The sequence below is a fragment of the Salvia splendens genome, chromosome 3 (assembly GCF_004379255.2).
Source record: "Salvia splendens isolate huo1 chromosome 3, SspV2, whole genome shotgun sequence".
Lineage (NCBI taxonomy): Eukaryota > Viridiplantae > Streptophyta > Magnoliopsida > Lamiales > Lamiaceae > Salvia > Salvia splendens.
Genome location: NC_056034.1, coordinates 9,697,595 through 9,723,226, shown reverse-complemented (window position 1 = coordinate 9,723,226; position 25,632 = coordinate 9,697,595). Strand labels below are relative to the sequence as shown.

Here is a 25,632-nt window from a genome sequence, read left to right as displayed (position 1 = left end):
TTTAATATTAATCATGAAAATAAATATATATTTATTCCTATCACTCTATATGTAAATACACGGTTTGCTCTTAACATAATTGTAAAATATAAAAGAAATAAATCTAAAAAGTATAATTGCAAAACAAAACATGAAAAATAGATTGAAATTAAAAATCTAAACAATTTAATCAGAGTATTTTCCAGATTTCAAATTTTGTAAATCGTATAATTTTTAAATTTTAAACTAATGGTAATACTAATAATGAGACATTTAATTTGATAAAGTGTTTGTAATTAATACTCCATATTTTTTATTTTTACGGCTACTATAAATTTTTTGTTAAATTAATTGATGGTTTTATATTTTTACTCTTCTTATAATTACTTGAATATGATAAAAGTACCAGAAGTTTCTTATTCAAAAAGTATAAGAATTATCTTTAAAAATTAATTTTAAAAATTCTGAATCAAGGGGTATACTCCATCCGTCTATGAAAAATACTCTCATTTTGTTATTTTGAGATGTCCATAAAAAATTGTCTTATTTCTAAAAATGAAAAATTCTCTCCAATATTTTACCACTCTTTCTCCTCTCTCACATACTGTAATTACTTTTTCTCCATATATCTCTTTTACTTTACCTACTTTTTCTTCTTCACTTTTACTTTACTCATTTCTCGTTAAAACTTGTGTCATCCACAAATAAGACTATTTTTTGTTGACGGAGGGAGTAGTTGATTATTTTATGATATAGAAGCTCGTCTTTAGATTCCCAAAACGAAGAAAAAGAAAATTGAATGAAAAATACGTTTGTGTCGTGATCTGTTGCATATTGGCAAACTTATAAATAATAATTCGCGTTAATACAAAATACAAATCACATCAAACGGTGCATTAACTAGTTGACTCTCAATGAATATATTCCTATATATTTCCATTTCCAAAAGTTGTTTGGATTGCATATTATCCTTGTGTATATATATATATAGTGCATTTCAATCGGCAAAACAAAAACAAAAATCTCTATGAACAAAATATGAATATCAATGATAAATTTGAAGATCAACATTGATGCTTGATAATTAAGGAAGGTACGTAAACAAGTTTAGGGTCCATACTAACAAAAAAGAAGAAGTTTAGGGCCATGCTCAATTTTTTCTTCTTACTGAAACAGATTGTGGATGGATTGAAATAGTGACAAATTGTATACTCCTAAAACAAAACTCATGGTGTTGGAAGTGTAGGAACTAGTATCGACAACAACTTGAAAGATCAAATTTAGTGAAATTTTCATGTACTTGTGGTTGATGGTGCAATCAGGCGACCCCGTGCAAGTCTATATTCATTTGTTCTAGATTGAATGACTATAAAGAATAAATGGAATAGTGAATGTTGATGATAAAGAAACCACTGACGGTCCTAGTGATAGTTCTTGCTCTCAACATGTTTGTTCCGCCTGCTCTCAACTTATTGGGATATTTGGTTTGTGTGTCTTCTCGGTGCTAATTAAAACGTTTATTTGAAATTATTTTTTGTAGGATAATTATGTTAAAATAAACACATGCACACAACGGACACAGTGGCTGCGGCTCTCCTAATAAAATCACATAGCACATCACGATTAGTGGAGAAAAGAACACATATTTTTGACTCTCTGAATTTGAAACTCAACGATTATTTAAAAAGGAAATATGAAAATAAATCTAATCTATAGTATACTACTCCCTATTTAAGGAAAAGAATAAATATTTTTCACATTTATTGATCGCAGATTGGATAATGGTCATAACCAGGCTGGCCAATCACCAGAATGTGGGAGTTCATTTTTTTTATATCACGTGGCTTGTACCCCTTAACGCCTTAATTCCCTGTACTACTCATTTCAATTTTATTTCTCGACTTTCTTATTAATTTCAAATTTATATTTCTACTCAAATCAAGAAAATTATTAGGTAAATTATTGTAGTTTTACATTCTATTTGATGATCGAATCCCCAAATGAATTCTGTAATAATTTGGAAAATAGACTGATTTGAGAACGAGTGTAACTGACCAAATTAACACATGTCATAAAATCAGTCTATTTTCTAAATTTGGAAACATTTCACCATTAATTACGCTAATAATAAAATAAGTCCACTATTAAAACTATTTCAAATATTTATTTTCTAATTTATACTCTACTAAACTTGTTTTATCTCCAAAATTAGTTATTTTAGAGACCGGAAATTTTGAAGTGAATAAAATATGGACTAAAATGAATCACGATCATCAAAATGGAGGCGCTTGAGTAGAGTGCAATAGTTGAGTCACGAAGAAATCACCAATTTATGAATCTCTCTGTAAAAAATGGTAGTAGTAGCTGCAAAATCACACACACACACACACACAGAGAGTGTGACATCGAGCGTGGAGTGTGGGGTTAGTCTATGCGCTTTCATTAATTATAGATTCATGGATTTCAGCGTTATTTTATTTACATCTTTTTTTTTCTTCCCTTTTTTCAAACTTCACCCTCATTCATACCCGCGCTCAAAAGCAAGAATCCGTTGATTATTTTTTGAAATTTATTGCACAAAATATACAATAAAAAAATGAACAGCACCCCACATTTCCATCTTTCTCTCTGAGAGAGAGCCTCAGCCTCCCCACCTTTGGACAGCGAGAAAGCAACCCTCATCTTTTTCAACCCCATAAAAAAGCACCATCCCATGTTTTTGTTTTTCCTTTAATTCTTCGTTTTCATGTATTCATGTATGTATCTACTATAATCTTGTGGAATCGCCACTTTTTCAAATCTCGAGGCAGGTATTCAGTGGCAATTTTACATTTTTTTATATGGATAATTTAGTTTACAGAGCATACATATATATGTAGTGAGTGATATGTTACCTTGCGTAATCAAGAATCAAGATTTTTTTATTTTTTCATTATTCAATTTTTGAAAACGGAAAACCCTGATTAGAAAGGGGTGAGCTTTTTTTTTTTGCATTAAGAGTGTGTGCTGTTTTGTTTCAGACAGCAAAGGGGGTGAGGAAAAGGCAAGAATCCTAGGCAAAAAATTTGGTTTGAGGTAAAAGACTAATTTTTTGTTGATGCTGTTCTGTTCCGTTTTGGGAGGTGAACAGTTTCTGTAAAGAGAAAAGGGGTTAAAAGACTTGATCTTTTTTTTTCTAGGGTATTATTCCAATTGTTGTTTTTTATATAACAATCCACAAAAAGAGTGTTGCCCTTGAGCATGCAAGAAAGGGGAGAAATTTACAAGTTACAGAGAATATGAAGAAGAAGGTAAATAGTGGCAGTGATGCAAATAATGGTGATGCATCAAAGCAGAAAGAGAGGCATATTGTATCATGGTCTCAAGAGGTGAGACAGATTCTACCACTTTTGATTCTTTTCCTTATTGATTTGCTTATTGGTCTGATGGAGTTATTGATGAATGTTTGATTTTTTAGGAGGATGATATTCTGAGGGAGCAAATCCGGCTACATGGGACTGAAAAGTAAGAATCTTGATAACTTGTTTTTAAACATTACTAACAGGGTGAATCTTGTGTTTGTAGGTGTTGTTTTTTATTGGTTATGGCTGATTAAAACTTGTGTTCTGGTTTTTATGATAGTTGGGCTATTATTGCTTCGAAATTCAAGGATAAAACAACTAGGCAATGTCGACGAAGGTTTGTAGACACAGACGTCTTCTTCCTCTGTTTTGTCTACTAATTAATTGTTACATTTTTCTGATTGGAATTAATGTTTGGTTTGAATGTTTATATATAGATGGTTCACTTATTTGAATTCTGATTTCAAGAAAGGTGGATGGTCGCCTGAGGAAGATGTGCTCTTGTGCGAGGTAACGATGCTCGTTGTTTTCTCTACTCTTCGTCTCTTCCAAGTTACAGTACGTGGTTGCTATTGATAATGTTTTCAAAAGGAGCATTTTGTTTCTCAACAAGTTGATTTGTTCTTTGTTCTTTGTAAAGTCAGTTGGTGATCTTTTTTTGGGGGAACTTTTGTTGATAGCTTAGTTTGTTTTCAGATTAATTTTTTGTAAGTAGCTATATATATTGACGATTTTGTCTCTAAAGGATAAGACTGATAGTTCATATATATATATATATATGTAAATTCATATTGTTCGTGATTTTGGTCTAATCATCTAACCGGCTCTCAGGCGCAGAAGATATTTGGAAATAGATGGACAGAGATTGCAAAGGTAGTCTCCGGCAGGTAACTGTTTGAAATATAAAGGATCAATCTTTCATTTTGTTGGGTGCTTTTTTCTAATTGCTGCAGTTTAATAAGTGATATCCATTGTCTCCCAGAACTGACAATGCTGTGAAGAATCGGTTCACCACGCTGTGCAAGAAGAGGGCAAAGCACGAAGCTCTAGCAAAAGAAAACAGCACTTCTAGTTATATAAACTTGAACAACAAAAGGGTTATCTTTCCTAATGGGCTGAATGCAGGAGGATCTGAGAGTGCTGCACCTCTTAAGAATATGAGGTACATTCGATCTCAATTTCCATTATCTCGAAAGATGCTTAATTGGGTCAATATTCTTACAAGTTCGTCTTTTGCTTGTGATCTAGGGTCTATGTCCTAAATACAGCAGAAAGCCATGGAGAAAACTTATCCGGTGAATGTGGTAATGCCGATCATCTACTTAGGCCCCCATTTTCTGTACTAGCTCAAAATGTCCATAGTTGTGAGTTTTAAATCCCCTTATCTTCTCAAAGTTGTGAGTTCAAGAGATCATATACAAAGGAAATGGATTTATAAAAAAAGGAAAATAAAAAAGTCTAATTACTTAAACCAACATGACTCTTCATTCTACAGTAAGTTCAAACAGAAGGATAATAAATTTTCTTTCTTTGCAGCTGGAATTAACAAAAGTCAAGGTACGTTTCTGAAGAAGGATGATCCAAAGGTGCTTGCGCTAATGCAACAAGCAGAACTGCTCAGTTCTCTAGCAATTAAAGTTAACTCAGAGAAGACAGATCAGAGTCTTGAAAGTGCTTGGATGGTAAGTGCAAAGAGTTTGAGCGCTCGAGACTAGCGCATTAGATCATACCCTATCGAAATGATTCATACGATGGTCCATCCTACCTCCTCCCACCAATCAATGATTGAAGCTGCAGTGATTCACAAAATGATTTCAAAAAGACATCTAGTTTTCATAACGATAGCTAAAACAATATCCTCCTCAGGTGAAAAGAAAATGGCTAGAGAAATTTATGGTCCCCCACAATCCTCCAATCCTCAGTTTACCCTACCATTAACAATTTTTATGCTACTCTAACCTCCTTTCTCCGGTTTATTCTACCCTTCACTTTTTCATTACAATCGCATACAACTAAGTTTGTGAGGTGATTGTGGTCCAGGCTCTTCAAGACTTTTTGAAACAAAACAAAGAAAGTGATCTGTTCACATTAACAAATCCTGATGTTGATTTTCAACTTGAGAAGTTCAAAGACTTGGTGGAGGATTTGACGAATGACGATGAAGGCAGTAGACCATCTTGGAGGTAACTCACAAGGCAGTCTAGTTTCAGTTGAGATTATTATTCACCTCCACATTTTGTAACCTAAATACTTTTTCAGGGAACCTGATTTATATGAGTCGTCCACAGCCAGCTCTGAGTACAGTGCAGGATCAACTCTGCTGCCAATCATGCCAGGAGATAAAGTTGACGAAAATCAAGATGAAATCTGCTTGCTGCACCAGGAAAATGGACATCGAATGCAGCCGGATCAATTAGATCATCAGCAGTGCCTTGCTGAAAGCAGTCGAATATGCCAAACTGCAAGCACAGATGAAGGTACATTATATACCTATAAGTGTATGTACTGTATCATACTTAACTCCATCTCAACTTGAAGATTTGTTGGTTACCATTCCATCTTAAGATGTGGCAGAATACAGAATTGTTTCTGAATCTCATAACATATCTATTTCATTGCAGTGAACATGTTGACTTGTAACAACACAAATGATAATGATGAAGCAGTATGTGAGTACTCTAGCACAGAGTTTGGTTCTCCTCTTCATGTGACTCCCTTGTTCGGAGCATTGGCAGCCACAATTCCCAGCCCAAAATTTTCAGAAAGTGTAAGAATTTCATGCTTTTCAGTTCACTTCTACTCATAACAAGTAAAATTTTGATGGTCCATGCAGAACAAATTCAGTCTTTTCCCTTAAATTGGTACTTGGTAATGTTATTCGAAACCAACTCGAATTTTTTATGACTAACAATTCAGCCTTTGTCACTTGAACGAAGCATTCAAAACATTATGCATGTAGTACAGATTATAAATAGACAGTACACAAGTCTGTACAAATTTATATTTCAGATTCGGATATTAAATACATTAAACCAGCTATGAACCACCATACAGGTTACGAAAATCATAGAACTGGAAACTTATACTTTTTCTCCATCATTCCAGTTATCTGCTTGTTTTCCAGAACAGCCTTGAAAATTTTGTTTTCCCACTATACTAGAGTGCAAGAGGATTCTACTCATCTCTAGATGTGTTTTAGTTCATTTTTGTCCAGATTGGGAGAATGTAAAAGGCCTAAAGAGTCCCCATTTTGTTTTTGAGGTGGGAAGTGTCTCTTAAACTGATCATTTTAATCATTTGATTTTGCAGGAAAAGCACTTCCTAATGAAGGCACTAGGAATGGATTCTACTTCTCCTAGTCATGTTGCCAATGCTTCCCAGCCTCCGCCATGCAAGAGGTCCCTACTCCATTGTCTATGACCGAATCACTATGACTAGGCGTTGGGAGGTTTCCCGTAGAGTGTAGAATATTTTTGATTCTTTTTGGAGTTCTTTATCCTTGGATTGCAGCTATCTCGACCTTAGTTTTTCTAAGTGGGCCTGGGAGGATCTGATCTCCTTTGGAATATAGGATGCTAAGGAGCATCCTTCATTTTCTTCTGAAGATCAACTGCTGTGATCTGCATCCTGGAGTTTTAATTTCTAATACTCACCTTGGTTCCTTGTGCGTGTTTTCTTGTGGTGTGTCATTTTTTTGTTGGTTTAATGGAACATGGATACGGCCATCCACTGCTCCAAAAGTTCTTTTTGGGCTAGATAAGCCTACTGTACAGACAGATTCAACACTAAAAACTCTTTAGTTATTAAGCGTAGCTATACAGTGGCAACGGAGATTGCCCTTTAGAGAGATTAGAAATAGGTATAGACATGGCAACCAAAAGAAGAGCAAAAGTTGATCAGCTCGAAACATCTTTTGCTGTGTAAAAGTGTGCAGAGAAGTATGTAATAAGTTTCCATGGCATTGGAAACTCTTTTGGATCATATTAATGTAATCCATACTTATTTTGAGTGTGCAGACATGTTTCTCGTCTCTAGTCTACAACATTGTTTCTTTGCAGCTGTGTCTTGAAATCTTGATGCAGAAATGAATGTAAAATGCAGAGACAAAAGGATGAACTGAACCAAGCAAAAACCATAGCCATTTATAATTGATTGATACAGAAAGTAAGACTGAATACTTACCTGAGTGTGAAGTTTACTCGTGAGCTTCTTGTTCTTGACTCTCTCTGTTCAAGTCTGCAAGTTGTTTGGAGTGTGCTTCTTCTGGGAAAGGAGGGCTGTTATTTAAGTTGGTCAGCCGAGGGACAAGTGTGATGATGATCGACAAAGCAAAAGTTTACTGGTTTAATGGAGGGAAACTTGTACAAGTTAAAGTTTGCTTTCACTGGCAGCCACTCTTCCTTTGAAATTACTGGAACACCCACTGGTTTAATCATCAACGCAGAGCCTCACCTTGCTGTATCATAGGGGCAAACAAGTCATTTGACGTATACTTTTTTCACTTAATTTAGAGGGTCTACTAATTTGAGACCTCAACTTTAGTAGTAGTTGAATAGGATTATTGTGTTGCTGGTCCACCACATCAAAACTTAAGTGCTACTTCGATTTGCTAAACAATATTTGAATTTATAAAAAACTGACTAAGAATTGCGTTTTACATTACATTTTGTAAATTCGGCTTTCCTATGCTCTGACAATATCTAATCAGAAGGAAGAAATAATCCTACATATCTCACTACTCATAAAGAAAACAAAATCGCCTCATATCATAGTAACATGATCCATGAGTTGTTTATGTGGACCTCCTCTTCTTCTGCATTCTCTGCGCCCTCTTCCATTTGAGGTATATTTGGTACGATAATCCGAAGAAGACCATGACTACGCTCGTCCATTGCTTCTCAGAAAGGGGGTTTCCGCTCAACAGGGAAGACACGACTATGCTCACAAACTTACGGGTTGTGGTTATCGTGGTGTTGGTCAAGGAGCCAAACCGGCTGATGGTTAGGAATATGAAATTCTGGCCAACTGCACCACATAGACAGTAGAGAAAAATATCCCATGCTGCTTCTGGATGTTTCTGGCAGAACTGGACTGCGTCGTAGCCAATGGCACCTGGCCACCCGAACATGAATACCAGATTATAGATGGTGCCCCATAAGTTCATTCCCATCATCATGTTCCAAGCGTCTGTTTTAGGATACCTGGAATAACAGCAGTTGATTTCTGTTAATGACTCCAGATTAACACCTGTAAGATGACAGCTGAGTAATAAAATAATCCAGTAACATTGTATTAGTGTTCCATAGAATCTGTTCTAGAGGAAGTTTTGTATTTTTAGATAGTTGATTGTGGATGACAAGAACAAAGGCATAGCCTTCAATTTTTGATAGCACTATTGCACCAATATGAACTTATAAACAGCTTTTTATATAGTTTTTTTTCAAAAAGTGAAGATGTGACTGCTGGTGTTTACCTGGCCGTAATTGAATCTTGAGTAGCATTAGTGAAACCATCGAAAGCCAGGTTCAGAAAACAAAGCCCATATCCTAGTGGGGCGTTAGGGTGTGCTAATTTGCTAATTGTCTTTGAGCTAGTCTGCATGGAAAGGATTGAAACACTTCAGGAACAAAGGGTGCCAAAACTTGGCCGATAAGGTTACACTTATGTTTCTTGATGTATAACTAGAAATGTATTCCTCACTGCCCAAACGATGAACAAAACAACAAAATGCACATAAAGCAACTAGTTGGTACTACATCTTTCAATATGAGCTTGCTTCCAATGGACATGCACTGGTTTACTTTACAGAATATTGAATATTTCGTTCAGTATGAGTCTTTGTTGAAAATATAATCCACATTGTTGATGATTGATTAGACTATCTGGATATATGATGAGAAAAGGCATAAAATACAACCAGGCACTTACCTTAGAAAGTGCAAAAAGCGATACACCACCAGCAACTAGAAGTGAGCAAACGTACTCAGGGACGGTATATTTGATCCCATAAACTAGTGCACCAATCAGCATCACTGCACATAAAAAAAGACACATCTGAGCTTTTACATTTCATCCTTAAAACTTAAATTATCAACACCAGATACAAGATGAAACACAATATATTGACCCAATTACCATCTGTACTGGTATATTCGATAAATATATCCCACTTTTCTATCAGCTATGTTTCAGTAATACTACAATCTAATGACAAGAGTGAAGTACTTAACTAAACTACTCATGGAAATAAGTAGAGCTTTCAATCATAATGAGAGCAAATGTAGGTCTGAATTTTAGTTTATTTTATCATTTAAACTTTTGTTTCCTTAAATAATTTCTATTATTGCTAGAATCAATATCAAATAGAGATTTGCCGATCCAACCAAGAGAAACTGACCCACCTGGAATCATTTTTGAAGATTTAGCCAGAACCTACAGATAACACACCAAATTAGTCCACAATACTTGGAGAAAAATATATAATGTGGCTCTGTATGCCCATTGAATTGTTATTAACTGGCTTGGTACAATGTTGCAAGCATGATAAAGTTCACTGCTATTTGACAAATCCAATTTATAAACATCAAACCCAAACACGTAAAGAAGATGCTGGAATTAATAAGCACAATGACATTGAAATTCGGCCAGTGAGCTCGCAATTATCACATAGCATACTTCGGAAAATGAAAACGAATCCAACTTTTAAAAAAATGACTACTTTGTAAGAGTATGACCACAATGGCAAGCAAATGCATCAAGTTCGCAAATATTTAAAATGAAAAGCAAATTGATGGTTGGTAGAACAGGTGAACGCCTAAAAGGGGACAATGTCCAGCTTATCATCAATGCACAAAACAAGAACTTTGGGAATCAGGAACATGCCTGAGCGGGATAACTAATGTACTTGAGTGCTTCAATTCCCATGGCTGGTCCGATTGTATTAGTAATGCCAGCACTCCAGTAGCTCCACCATGGAGCACCACTCTTTCCACCATCCGACCAAATCATTATCACTGCTCGAAAGATAAAATGCCGCCGTTTAAGTCCCATGAGAGAGAGGGAGAGGACAAAATTGACAGCCAAAGGTGTAACTCATAAACTTACTCATAAATGACCATATCAAGCACACCACACTTTGAGCAAGATTTAAGAAAGCCAAGTGCTCAAACCTCTTTCCATCAAGACCGAACCTCTTCGTCGACCTAAATCAACACATTCACCAGTTCAAATCAAACATGCCCCAAATTATATAAGAAATCACATAATTTTGAACACAAAATGCATGAGCCAGCGAGCAAAACATATTGTGATGATGCTATGCTACGAGCTAAATAACTCCATAAAATTAACATAAAAGCCCCCAAATGCAAACATACTAAAGCCAATCTAATCGAACCTTTCCCCCCTGGAAATGGAATTACTTATTCTCTTGCAAACAATTAGTCATGGAAAATATAGAAAGTAATCGAAGCATAAAAAATGAAATGGCAATGCCTACAGAGTTTCTTGCAGGACGCCTTGATAAATATAAGCCGACCAAATCCCGGAGATACAAAATGCCAGGAGCAATACGCGGCGGAGTCCGGAGCCATGAGACTCCATTGCCGAAAATGAGATCGCCGCCGTACGAAATCTCCGGCGGTTATCCTATTTCTTAGCTGCGGTGGACCGTACGAGAATAGTCCGTGTTTGCCTATTGATATGGCGACCGAAATTTGTACAGAGGCGAAGTGGAGATTAACTGAATTGAACGAGAAGCTCTCCTACGTGGCAGGTTGTAAGTGGCTGGTGTGAGTTGGGGTACGATGTCATTGGTGGAGACGACACGGACTCTTCATTTCACTGCGCGCCGGTTGAGTCGGGTCGGGTCGGGTCGGGTCGGGTCGGGTCGGGTCGGGTCTCCTGAGAGATTGGATCTGCTATACTCGTTCGTCTCACACTAGTTCAATTTAATCCAAAAAATAAGTGAACTAATTCATATAACTTCGTTCAATTTAGAGGGTAATAATCGAAATTTCAAATAATAAAATTCTAGTTCAATTTACCTGCATTCGATTAGTACACAATTCGAGCATGACTTATCTGGAGTTTGATGGATTGTGCTTACTTGCAATTATCATCTATTTTTCGCCCTGTTTAACAACTTATTCAACAATTCAATGATGATTTTAATAAAAATAAAATTATACTCCTTCGTCCCAAGATAAGCGACTCGTATTCCTTTTTAGGATGTCCCAAGATAAATGAGTCATTTCCTTTTTTGATATTCTCTCTCTTACTTTTTCTCTCTACTTTATAATCTCTTTCTTTATTCACTTTCCACTTTACTAACAAAATCTCATTTCCTTAAATCTCGTGCCGAAAAATTTGTGCTCACTTATCTTGGGACGAGGGAGTACTAATTTCTAATTTTTTATTTTTTATTTAAATACAACATAAAATTGTAACACGTTCAGAATTGATGATTCCGTTAAAGTAAATAATAATGATCCTTGATTATCTATATAAATCTGTTTTCTCACTAAAAATAAATGTCTTCTCAGTGTAACTAGTGTAAACATTTATTGGAGATTAGAATATTAAATTGCCATTCGAGCATAAAATCTCTTCAAAAATATTTGAGTGATAAACTTTTCGCTTAAAAGATCAGAATTGAGGCGTCGTAATTAAATCCCCCAATCTCTCAATATTCTCCAAATCAAGTTGATTATCATAGCTCCATAGTGCTAGACATTATCATTATAAGTTTATAACAACGACCAAGTCCAAAGACATTACTCCATAAATTAACGTGATAACAAGTTATAGTGTGATGGATAAATATTGACTAAATGTACATGTGACAGATCAATTCTCATGTTAATTTGAGTCCAGATAAGATGCATGTAAAAAGTTCAACAAAAAAATTATACTATAAAAACATGATGACCAAGTATCTTCAAAAAATAATGGAGTTGAGATTTTTTCGAGTAAAAATTAAGAATTGAGGTGTAGAAGTAAATCTAATAATTACTCCAACTAAAATTATTATGATACGATAATGCTATACATCAAATCAAGAAATATTCAACGATTAGGTCCATCTGATATTATAACTAAGTCAACCACTGGCATGACAATGAACTCATGCACTCTATAATTTCAAATCTCATTTTAATTCGGCGTTGGGTTTTTAAGATTTATGAAGAAAAATAAGGCTGTGTTTGGTATACGGAATGGAGGCGTCGAAATTGAAGCCTTCAATTTCAAATCCAGTGTTTGGTATATTATAAAATTCTTGGATTTCAATTCCAAATCCTCAAATTCCATAATTTGAATTTCATATCAAAAGTAGTTGAATTCCAAATATTCACACACACACACACTTCCACAATATACATACTTCACACACGACACACGTTTCACACACTACACATACTTCACACACTACGCACACTACACACATTTCACACACTACACACAATACACAAGTTCACACACATTTCACACACTACACACACTACACAAGTTCACACACTACACACATTTCACATATTTCACACACTACATACATTTCACACACTACACAATTTCACACATTTCACACACTACACACACTTCACACACTACACACATTAAACACACACCACACACTACACACAATTCACACATTTCACAAACTACACAATTTCACACATTTCACATACTACACACATTTCACATATTTCACACACTACACACACTACACAATTTCACACATTTCACACTCTACACACACTACACACACTTCACACACTACACACACTACACACACTTCACACACTACACAATTTCGCACACTTCACACACTACACACACTTCACATTTCACACACTACACACATTTCACACACTACACACATTAAACACACACCACACACTACACAATTTCACACGTTTCACACACTTCACACATTTCACACACCACACACTTACACACTACACAATTTCACATGTTACACACACTACACACACTACACACATTTCACACACTACATACAATTCATACATTTCACACACTACACACACTTCACACTCTACACACATTTCACAAACTACACACAGTTCACACACCACACATTTGAACTGTGTGTAGTATATGAAATGTGTTTAGTGTGTGAAATGTGTGAAATTGTGTAGTGTGTGAACTTTGTGAAGTGTGTGAAGTGTGTTTAGTGTGTGAAATGTGTGAAACTGTGTAGTGTGTAAAATTGTGTAGTGTGTGAAATGTGTGTAGTGTGTGTAAAGTGCGTGTAGTGTGTGAAATGTGTGTATTGTGTGAAATATGTGTAGTGTGTTAAGTGTGTGTAGAGTGTGAAATGTGTGAAGTGTGTGAAATGTTTGAAGTGCGTGAAATGTGTGAAGTGTGTGAAATGTGTGAAGTGTGTGAAATGTGTGAAGTGTATGTAGTGTGTGTAGTGTGTGAAATGTGTGAAATTGTGTAGTGTGTGAAATGTGTGTAGTGTGTGAAATAGGTGTAGTGTGTGAAATGTGTGAAATATGTGAAATGTGTGTAGTGTGTGCATTGTGTGTATATTTATCAAATATGTCAATTCAATTTTATATCAATTCTCATTTTACCAAACATAGGATTTAGAATTGAATTATAATATTTCAATTCCTTCCAATTCAATTCCAATCATGTGTACGAAACAGAGCCTAAGTAAAAAAAAAAGTTACCAGTGTTCTATTTCTATATATTATTAATTTTATAATAAAATAATTGTCTAATGATTTAGTAGAGTCTCATCACTCATTCTATAAGATTTTTAATGATGAACATCTTGAAATGACAAAATGTGACATTATTTTGTCGGAAGAATATAAATGAATTAGGTCTTTGGTGTTGTCACTGTTTTCACAATGTTTGACAACTCCAGCCTAACCATTTGGAGGACTATATAATAATATTGTTGATTGTTCCTAGGGATAAGCAAAATACCCAAAAATCGAATATTTTATCTAAATCAAATCGAAATTTTGAGTTTGGTTTCGTCTTTTTGGTTTTTCGGTTCACATCTGTTTATTTTTAGCAAATTTTTTATTGTTCGGTTCGATTCGATTAAGATATTTAAAAATTGAATAATTGAATATGTGTTCCGTCCCATAAGAATATATACTATTTTCTTTTAAGTCCGTCCCACAAGAATATACACTTTCTAATTTTGAAAACTCTTTTCTCTCTAATGAGATGTGACTCATTCTCCACTAACAATACTTTAATTACTTTTTCTTTCTACATCTCTTACATTGCCAAATGTGCATTAAAATCCATGTCCAACCAAAAGTGCATATATTTGTACAATTTTGAATTTTATAGTTTGGATTTCAAATTTTGGAATTTTGGGATATATATTTGTGCAATAGTATTTCTTTTCAAGTTTGGATCGATTTTTGTAGTTCAAATTTTGGGTTTTCGAATTCATTTTCTTGAATAATTCGTTTCGATTCTAGTTGTCACAAATTTATGCTTTTGTTCTATTTGATTTAGAGCATCCGCAGCGGTGCTCGCTGCGGAAGACGGCGTCCGTGCCGCTGGCACGACACCCCCTGTCCGCTGTTGTGCTATTGCCAACGGCACGGCTCTGCTCGATACATAGAGCACGTCCGTGCTGCTGAGCAGGGCGACGTGGCGCGTTTCTATTGGCTGTCGGCATTTTTTAAAAAAAATAAAAAATAATACTAAAAATAAAAAAAAAAAAATTTCGGATTCCCAAAAATATAGCCGTTTTATTACTTTTTTTGAATTTTTTTGAATTTTTTTAAAATAAAATTAATCTCAAAATCATTTATAAATACACACATTCATCATCTATTTGGGCGAAATTCAGTCACGAGTAGTGGGTTTTTTTAATTTTATAAATTTAATTATGTAATTTTTAATTTTTAAGATGTAAATTATGTAATTTTTAAGACTTTAATTATGTGATTTTAAATTTTTTTATAATTTGTAATAGTATTTCGGGTATTTTTAATGCATTTTAATTTTGTGAAAATGTTTTTATTTAAATTGAATAATAGAATGATGGGACCCTTGAGCTGTCCTTGGGAAATAGCATGGATGTGGGTGTTGTGCTCTTGGGGAAGAGCATGTAGTAAAAAATTAATAAAAGTGGGTTCGGGCCCACATCCGTACTCTTGCCAAAAAGCACGAATGTGGATGCTCTTAGGCGAAAAAATTGAACTGAAAACCAAATACTCACAAGTCACACCCTAATTGTTCCTGCATGCAACTTTTCTTTTGACTTCAACTTCATCTAATAAATTGCTTGATTTCATAGCTCTTCCAACACACAAGAAGCTATTTGGAAATGCACTAAAGTCGTACGCTACTTTGATAGTTCTATATAAATCCGACCAGGGTTGCATAATCCTATTATTTTGCTTGCTTTTGCATAATTAGATGATAATATTAAATAATAGGTCGACGCCAATAAAAATTTAGAAGTTGTAGCACTCGTAGGGTACATTTGTATACTTCAATTTCATCAATTTTTTAGTTAGTTACTTAAGAAAATCAACGCTCGAGTCTCCAAATCACGTAGTCTATAAGAAAAGCTTACGTGGTACGCTGATGCACTACACTTATCAGAGTCGTATTTCACCTTCATACTTGAACAATTAATACTAACATTCTTCCAATTTCCCTCGCAAAAATACAACATGATATGTGTGAGTATGACTATGATGCATGTATTACATTCTACTGTTGTTAGTATGAGATACACATTTTTTTAAATAAAATATATATACCATTTTTGGTTGCCATGATTATGTCTGGAAAAGTAATCTGATTCCTTAAATTTTAAATTCTTGTGTTTGCTTCAGTCTTTAATCAAACCGGGAAAGTAATCAGAATCCTCCGAGAACAAGGAAAGTTAGTACAACTTTCTAGGATTCTAAATCCTAACTTTTCTTATGTATTCTTTTTCTTAATTTAATGCAATATATTATTATTATTAATTAGAATGTTTTAAAAATAATTTAAAATTATAAACTATACTAAATATCATTATAATAAATAACTATATATATTATTACAATATTTATATATAATTGTTATAATAATAATAATAATAATTAATAATTTATTAAATAATTAAAATATAATTATATAATACAATTCATATAATAATATATAATAATTATTATTTTATAAATTAATAATCAATCTATCTATAATATCGTAGTGAAATTTAAAATTATAAAATTTAAAATTATAATACTCCATGTAACTTTAAATACAATTATATTATGATGGATAATCCATATTTAAACCATCCATGTAATAATAAATATAAGAATATGATTATTATAATTTGTAATTAATAATTTATTAAATTTTTTATATTATTTTTTTCATAAATAAAAAAATAATAAGTATATTTTTAGTTTGGTGTTTAAATCAAATATAAAATTTAAAATCTTGATATTGTCCAAACACAGGAAAGTAAAGTTATTAGGAATCATATTCCCGGGATTCATATTCCCGGGATTCATTTTCCCAGGAATCATTTTCCTTGCCGACTTTACTTTTCCGTCAACCAAACATGGCCATAGAGTATTATATGGAATATCTTGTTTGATTATGAAAGTACACATTTTTTAAAATAAAAAAAAATCCACAAAATATTATGGAGTATTGATTAATACTAGTACTAGTATTTGCATATTACCCTCATGGAGTATGATCAATTGCTAATTACTAATTATACAATATGAGGGTAGGGGTGGTTATATTGCTAACTATTTAAGTTGATAACTCTACTAACTCATCAGTGCAGTGTATTAAAAATGTCAATATGATGATATTAAAATGTCAACACATAATTTTGTTGAACTTCAATATAATGTGTTGACATTTTTATTACACTGCACTGATGAGTTAGTAGAGTTATCAACTTAAATAGTTAGTAATATAACCACCCCTACCCTCATATTGTATAATTAGTAATTAAAATCATACTACTACTTATAACAAATATTAGGTAGTACTCCATACGTCCCAAGGAAGATGACCTCTTCCTTAGGCGGCACGAGATTTTATGCAACTTTATTTTGTGTGTTAAGTGGAGAGAGTAAAGGGGGGGAGGGATAAAGTAAAGATAAAAGGTGTTTCTATTTCTAGTAATGGATCATCTTGGTTGAGACAAACTAAAAAGAAAAGTGGGTCATCTTCAATGGGACGGCTCCGTCCCAAGGAGAAGATGATCCCTTCCTTGGGCGGCACGAGATTTTATTCAACTTTATTTTGTATGTTGAGAGGAGAGAATAAAGTAAGAGCGAAGGAATAAAGTAGAGATAAAAGTGTTTCCATTTTAAGTAATATGTCATCTTGATTGAGACAAACTAAAAAGGAAAATGAGTCATCTTTAATAAGACGGAGGAAATATTTTTTTTTTATCTTAATACATTCCTACAAACAATGAATTTTAATACTCGAATTGTTTATATTCTTTTTTATTTCTCATAAGATGACATCTTATTTTATCTCTGTAATATTGGGAAAACATTTTTATGCATAAACGTTATTCGAATAGTTAGCATGAGAAATAATATACAAATACCTTATAGCATCTCCAAGGGGAGAGGTAAATAGAGATGTAAAGTTAGATAACTACCATATTTACATTTTTTGCATGAAAAATCATTCTCCAAGCGGAGAGGTAAATGCGAATGTATTATACATTTTTTCATTTTGAAGAGTTATCTTTACCTCTCCATCAATGGAGAGGTAAAATCTTATAACTACCATATTTGTCTTCTTTTCATGAAAAATCATTCTCCAAGAGAGAAGGTATTTGAGAATGTATTACCCTTTATATTTTTTTAATGCATTTTGTAGTATTATTTTATTTTTAAAAAATCATTTACCTTTATATATATATATATATATCTTTTTCCTTTGGAATGTGTTACTTTTTAAAAGAATATATTTCACTTTTTGAGAAGGTAAATAGATGATATATATCTTTTATTTACCTTTCCTTATTGAAGATGCTCTTAGAATCAACTCAATATATAAAATATTAAAAATGTTAAATATGCATTAAATGAGAGTAGTATTCACATAAGATATGTAATATAATATTTTGTAGTAGCATTTAATCACATTTGTGTAGCATAATTTAGCAAGCAATAGAGTGAGTTAGAATTTGTTTTATTATTTAAAAATGTAAACGCATTTAAAGAGAAATTAGACCAAGTCAACAAGGGAATTTCCCAAATGTGAATGCGATCGCGCATGTTGAGAAATTAGGTCTACGCGTTGTATTCTTTTCTCTAAACTATTCTTGGGAATCGATCAAAGATAATTGCTACTTTGCTTTACATCCAAACAAGTTTTAATAAGCCTGTGCAAGGACTAGAATATCCCTAAAAAATACAAATAAAAAAGATAATAAGAAGAAATATATACTTCATGAACTTTTCCAAGAAAACAAGATTGATGGGGACTTAAATGTAAGATTAAGAATAGAGTACTTTCCATGTTTTTCTCGAAAAGTAAGGTTATTGAGATGAAAGAAGTGTATCTCGTTTGAACTGGGAACATGAAATTATTATGAAGTTATTTCGTTAATGTAAAAAAAATCATTCTCTGTGCTATATGTTCTTGTTCACTTAATTCTGCTTCATCTAAATAATTTATTGGATCTGTCAGTATTCGTGATTATCTAATCTAGCTTTGGAATCTCCTAACCGAATGGCCCCATAGAATAAATTTATACACGTACAATATAGACGGACTATATATACAATTATAGAGGTAAGTGATGATAGAGCATGATGTAATACGTTTCACTTGTCAATTAGTATATGACCAAAATAAAATATTTAATCTGTGTTAGCTAGCTTGTGTTAATTTAATAATGTGCAAATATACCGGAAGAAGTCAACTCGTTTGTGCACATATATGACATCGATTTTAAGGCAAGAAATTGAAAACCAGCAAGTGCAACCTTGTCCAAGAACAAGATGGAACCTTCATTTGTTTGCTTTAGTCAAAAGAATAAATGCTTGTAAATTGAAAAATGGTAAAGGTTATAATTAGATTATTTTGCTAGCAAATTTTTTACATATTCGCTTTTTGCTTTACTTTGAGGGTCTCTATTTTAGATTCATAAGTCAACATGTGGTGCGAATGGATTCTTATTTTCATCACATCGTGAGAATGTATTCAATAAAGAAATGAAAATGGATATGATTCTTTTTAGTTTTTTATTTCCCCATCATTGGTTTATTATGCGAGATGTAGGGGAAGAGGCTAGTGTTCAGGAAAGATTTCACAGTTAAAAATTTCATTATTCCAAACATATTACAGTATTCCATATTAGTTCAATCAGTTAAAATTGCAGCACTCCGTATAAGATTGGCTGAACACACTAGGTAATAGGACCACTAAATTTATTTAGGAGTAAAAATTTAATGGTCCGGAAATATATGAATGGTGTCCAATCTACAAATTAGATAAATCCTGTTAAAGAAAAAGAAAAAGAAAAAGAAAAAGAAAAAGAAAATAGAGCAATGTGGGAAAGAGGGTTAAAATAGGAAAGTGTGGGCAGTGGCAAACACGTTAACAAAATAGAGATGGGGTGTTTGTCGTGTAGTTTGGTGGGTCACTGCTCAAAGACCATATATCTCCAAACAAATTCAGGCAAGAGAGAGAGAGAGGCAGCATCCGCATCTCCTTCAGTTCTACGCATTTTCCATCTCGCTTCCGCCTTTTTCACACCCACACCCCCTTTTCTCTGCGCAAGTGAGAAAGAGGGAGAAGTTTCTTCCTTGCTGCGCAAAACAATTTCTACTTTTCCATCTTTCTTGTTATCTACTCTCCCCGGTTCCACCTACATACACCAAAACGCTTGCGAATTTAGTTGGGGAACTTGGCTTATTTACTGCCCCATTCCATTATTAGCCCCCTTTTTGTCCGATTGTTTGGTTGCATCTACAGTTTCCTCCACTCTCCTTTTCAAGGATTTTTCACAATCCTTTTCGTCCCTGCTCTCTTTTAGGTATGGGAAATTGCTTTGGTTCCTCTGCAAGAGTTGACGCCACTCTCAGCACCACTTCTCGTAATTTTCCTTCTCCTTTTTTTTTTGTTGAGGCGGAGATCAATTGAATTATCGATTTTGAGACTGCACTTTCGATTCCGACGATCCCGATTTCATTTTGTTAGAAACTGTGTGGATCTTGTTTGAACTCGATGTGCGGATACAGTTTTTAAAAATTAACCTAATTAAGTTGAATTTGATGGTTTTAGGTTTATGTTATTTGTGAATTTTGGCTCTGATTTGTGCTTATAGCGAAAAGAACATGGTTTTTTGTTCAGTTCCCCTTTAGTTTCAATTATTATTACTTGAAGAAGCATTAATTATTTGTAATCTCTTCAATATAGCAATATGCTGTTTCTTTTTTTGTATACTGGTAACTTGGGTATTAGGGCAAGTGAAAAACTGATTCCCATTTAGAGACAATTCTTGTTATCTGTAATTATTAGCAGCATCTTCTATTTAGGTAGATGTATTGTCTACAATTTCTGCTTATTTTCTACATATCCAACTTGTTTGTAAAGGACTCAAAACTTCTTGTCTTGATTATTAGTAACTATTGTTTCTCTGTTTACTTAGAATACAATGACATGCTTGAAGATATAAAAATGATCTTAAATATGGAGATTCGTGTTAACATAAATGAGTGCATTGATAGAAGCTTTTAATCATGTATACTGTCAGTTGACTCTGTATATAAAGGACTAGATTAACTCAAATCTCTAGTTTCTCCGAATACTGAATTCATATATTGGATAAGTCACTTCAATCCTGTTTGTGCTGCTAACAATTGAGAATTTGTAAGAATATGTCCTTGACAGGAGTAATGATCTCGCCTAAGTTTTCCTTTTAATTATCTCCAGAAGCATCGAGATTTGCCGGCAAAAACAGCAACTCATCAGCCCCATCCAACATAAGCATTCCCTCGTACAGTGCTAAAAGCAGTGCAGAAAGCCTCCCCACTCCGAGATCAGAAGCTGAGATTCTCTCATCCCCTCATGTGAAGGCGTTCTTATTTAACGAGTTAAAGAATGCTACACGAAACTTCCGACCTGACAGCCTTCTTGGAGAGGGAGGATTCGGCTATGTCTTCAAAGGATGGATCGACGAGCATACTCTTACTGCTGCCAGACCTGGATCAGGGTTGGTCATTGCTGTCAAGAAGTTAAAGCCTGAAGGGTTCCAAGGCCATAAAGAGTGGTTGGTAAGTGTCTGCTACTACACAGCTTAGTTAAATTATGTTTTCAAGTTTCTGAGAGTCTGGCTATGGTTTTCAGACAGAAGTTAATTACTTGGGTCAACTTCGCCATCCAAACCTAGTTAAACTTATTGGCTACTGCTCGGATGGTGACAATCGGCTATTGGTCTACGAGTTCATGCCAAAAGGAAGCCTGGAGAATCATTTGTTCAGAAGTATGCATTATCTTTGTTAAGCCTGTCCTATAAATATAGTACTCCATATCATAACTTCAAGACTATAGTTTGTATTTTCGTGTTGTGGGGTTGGATCTTTCGTTAATTCAGTTCTAATTGCTTTTGTGTCCATTTTTCAGGAGGGCCTCAACCTCTATCTTGGGCTACTAGAATCAAGGTGGCTATAGGTGCTGCCAGAGGCCTTTCTTTCTTGCATGAAGCTGAAGAGCAAGTCATATACAGAGATTTTAAAGCATCAAACATTCTTCTAGACGGGGTATGAACCCAACTTGTTACACTGCTAACCTTGTTAATGAGCCATTCATTATCTGTTTTCATTGACAACTTCATTTGGGGATGCAGGAATTCAATTCGAAGCTTTCCGATTTCGGTTTGGCAAAAGCTGGCCCAACTGGTGATAGGACCCATGTGTCAACTCAAGTTATGGGTACACATGGATATGCTGCACCTGAGTATGTTGCCACAGGTGAATCAGCTCAAAGACATCATGCTCATTTTTCTTTGATAACTTGCTTATCTTTTCCTTCGAAGATCCACAAAAGCATCTATCGTCTATGTCCTAACAAAACTCTTGCCGTTCTTGGTCTATGAGCAGGTCGGTTGACAGCAAAGAGCGATGTTTACAGCTTTGGGGTTGTTATGCTCGAGCTGCTATCTGGGCGCCGTGCTGTTGACAAAACGAAGGTAGGTGTCGAGCAAAACCTAGTGGATTGGGCAAAGCCATACATGGGTGACAAGAGAAAACTGTTCCGCATAATGGACATCAAACTGGAGGGGCAATACCCTCAGAAAGCAGCCTTCACCGCTGCCACCATTGCTGTGCAATGCCTGAGCCATGAGGCGAAGCAGAGGCCTCGTATGGCGGAGGTCTTGGCCAAACTGGAAGAGCTCCAAGCGCCCAAATGCGCAATCAGACACTTGAAGACAGACAATCAGCAAGGTGAACACGTACCCATTTTGCAGTCGAAGCACCATTCGCCTATGAATATGACGCCGTTGGCATCTCCTGTGCCGGCACACCGGAGATCGCCCCATGTAAGATGAGGCGGGTTGCTAGTTGTTGTATGCTTATCATGTTACCTTAATATTCATATGTAAATATCCCACCTAGGATCACGTTTTCGTGTTTGTATTGTTGGTGGATTGTGGCTTATGAGTGAAATACAGTCTGTATTATTTTTTTGGAGGGAAATTCAATATGAATTGAATCCGAGATCTCTCCTTTTTACATAAAAGAAGCCCATTTCGTGTTACAGTGTGTCTGGGTATATGAACTGTGTCGTTTTAAGCTCTTTGGTCCTGTTATTCTCACAAATCACAATTGTATTAACCCATCCCCCAACACACAAAAACAACAAAAACAAATAACAATAATATTAGTATGGATTTAGTTAATTCAAAATTAATACACGACACGATTAAGTAAGCATAACAACTAATCAGTTAGGAGTCAGATTTGTTGATTGATAGAATAAAGTATGATTGTCTTCCCCTGTCCCATAAAAATATAACTATGTACTTTTCATTTTCATCTGTCCCACAAAAATATATGTATTTCATTTTTGAAAAGTTAAATCAGGTTCTACTATCCACTAATACTAGTACCGTTTTCATCATCTTTCTTACTTTACCATAACATTCTCATCTTCTCTCTTAGAGTGACCACAATAGAGCCGCCGCTGCGGCCTATTATAAGCCGTCTATGTGCCGCGACTGTGATGCCTCAGCTGAGTACCCGGCTGCGCCGGGTAGGAGGCCAGCGGTCGCGCGGCTGAGCCGTGGCGGCCTATTGCATGCCGCGAGACTGCCGCGGCGGTGCTATTCCATTTTTTTTAATTCTTTATTTTTTTTATCTATAAAATACCTATTCCCAATTCATTTTTTTTCATTTAATCCAATCTCAAATCTCAAATTTTTCCTCAAATCTAATTAATTTTGTCCTACTCCAATTAAAATAACTGTGAGGCGTGGCTGAGGTGTGACTGTGGCTAGACAAGTTTTTTGTGGGTGAGGCATGACTGTGATGACTAGACAGACAAGTTTTTTTGTGGCTGAGGCGTGGTTGTTCCACTATTATGGACACTGTTACTTTACTAATTTTGTTTTAATTCCCGTGCCATACCTATTGCCCATATTTTTATGGGACGGATGAATATTATTTGGATTGTTCTATTTTTAGTTTAGAATCTTAGATTGCTGTGGTGCAGAATAAAATGAATAATAAACAAAAGTACAAAACAAACAATAATTTAGTGATGGCATTTTGGGTATTTTGTACTATTATAAATTAGATGATGATTATATAATTATATTAATTGAATGATTAGAGTGCGTGTCGAATTTCCATAACTGACCTATTGTATCAAACTTGCCTTTTCACTGAGACCAAACAAACACCTTTATAATGAATAACTAATCATACCAATCAATTAATGAACAAATAACCACAATCAAGTGTGAACTAGTAGTAATAATTAAATCCAAATAATTGATAGACTTAATTTGAAGATCGAAAGTTTAGGTAATTTGTAGTTGCATTTGGTCTGGTCGAATCGATTACCTGGAGCGGAGACATTCCTATCATATTTAAATAGAGTTGAATTATGTCAAGAATCTATATAGTATGTGTCACTACCTAGTGTTGTGTGTGTGGGTCGCTTTAACTGTAATTAATTATCGTGGCCTTAATAATGAATTTTACTTATATAATAATCAAATATACAAAGGAAATTCTACACCTGGTCCCATTAGTCCTCAATTCACAAATGTATACTCTCGTTTTTTTCACAAACTACCTAGTGTTGTGTGTGTGGGGACGCTTTAACTGTAATTAATTATCGTTGCCTTAATAATGAATTTTACTTATACAATAATCAAATGTACAGAGGAAATTCTACACCTGGTCCCATTAGTCCTCAATTCACAAATGTATACTCTCGTTTTTTTCACATACTACCTAGTGTTGTGTGTGTGGGGCGCTTTAACTGTAATTAATTATCGTGGCCTTAATAATGAATTTTACTTATATAATAATCAAATGTACAGAAGAAATTCTACACCTGGTCCCATTAGTCCTCAATTCACAAATGTATACTCTCGTTTTTTTCACATACTACCTAGTGTTGTGTGTGTGGGGACGCTTTAACTGTAATTAATTATCGTGGCCTTAATAATGAATTTTACTTATATAATAATCAAATGTACAAAGGAAATTCTACACGTGGTCCCATTAGTCCTCAATTCACAAATGTATACTCTCATTTTTTTCACATACTACCTAGTGTTGTGTGTGTGGGGACGCTTTAACTGTAATTAATTATCGTGACCTTAATAATGAATTTTACTTATATAATAATCAAATGTACAGAGGAAATTCTACACATGGTCCCATTAGTCCTCAATTCACAAATGTATACTCTCATTTTTTTCACATACTACCTAGTGTTGTGTGTGTGGGGACGCTTTAACTGTAATTAATTATCATGGCCTTAATAATGAATTTTACTTATATAATAATCAAATGTACAGAGGAAATTCTACACCTGGTCCCATTAGTCCTCAATTCACAAATGTATACTCTCATTTTTTTCACATACTACCTAGTGTTGTGTGTGTGGGGACGCTTTAACTGTGATTAGTTATCGTGGCCTTAATAATGAATTTTACTTATATAATAATCAAATGTACAGAGGAAATTCTACACCTGGTCCCATTAGTCCTCAATTCACAAATGTATACTCTCATTTTTTTCACATACTACCTAGTGTTGTGTGTGTGGGGACGCTTTAACTGTAATTAATTATCGTGGCCTTA

The 25,632-nt window shown here is 34.4% G+C and overlaps 3 protein-coding genes across 4 annotated transcripts; 2 read left to right on the top strand and 1 right to left on the bottom strand.

Moving 5' to 3' along the window:
• Positions 1-2,478: 2,478 nt before the first annotated feature.
• Positions 2,479-7,335, top strand: LOC121794810 (transcription factor MYB124-like). Of its 2 annotated transcripts, none has more exons than XM_042193155.1 (14): positions 2,479-2,789; positions 3,000-3,054; positions 3,159-3,347; positions 3,437-3,483; positions 3,601-3,657; positions 3,758-3,830; positions 4,152-4,207; positions 4,303-4,482; positions 4,569-4,684; positions 4,857-5,002; positions 5,361-5,503; positions 5,580-5,797; positions 5,942-6,087; positions 6,630-7,335. In XM_042193155.1, exons 3-14 carry the CDS (start codon positions 3,258-3,260, stop codon positions 6,738-6,740), a joined length of 1,383 nt encoding a protein of 460 aa, XP_042049089.1. In that variant the 5' UTR covers positions 2,479-2,789; positions 3,000-3,054; positions 3,159-3,257; the 3' UTR covers positions 6,741-7,335. The 2 variants fall into 2 exon arrangements, with proteins under 2 accessions (XP_042049089.1, XP_042049090.1); XM_042193156.1 differs by having other exon boundaries at positions 2,481-2,789; positions 4,569-4,624.
• A 142-nt stretch (positions 7,336-7,477) lies between these two features.
• Positions 7,478-11,092, bottom strand: LOC121794811 (UDP-galactose/UDP-glucose transporter 3-like). The gene is made up of 7 exons (XM_042193157.1): positions 10,819-11,092; positions 10,425-10,522; positions 10,203-10,333; positions 9,722-9,752; positions 9,249-9,352; positions 8,794-8,915; positions 7,478-8,521 (listed from the first exon to the last, which is right to left on the bottom strand). The coding sequence occupies exons 1-7, from the start codon at positions 10,920-10,922 to the stop codon at positions 8,113-8,115; spliced, it is 999 nt and encodes a 332-aa protein (XP_042049091.1). The 5' UTR covers positions 10,923-11,092; the 3' UTR covers positions 7,478-8,112.
• An 8,883-nt stretch (positions 11,093-19,975) lies between these two features.
• On the top strand, positions 19,976-23,072 carry LOC121794809 (probable serine/threonine-protein kinase PBL3). The gene is made up of 6 exons (XM_042193153.1): positions 19,976-20,409; positions 21,249-21,589; positions 21,663-21,798; positions 21,939-22,075; positions 22,162-22,285; positions 22,415-23,072. The coding sequence occupies exons 1-6, from the start codon at positions 20,352-20,354 to the stop codon at positions 22,861-22,863; spliced, it is 1,245 nt and encodes a 414-aa protein (XP_042049087.1). The 5' UTR covers positions 19,976-20,351; the 3' UTR covers positions 22,864-23,072.
• The last annotated feature ends 2,560 nt before the right edge of the window (positions 23,073-25,632 follow it).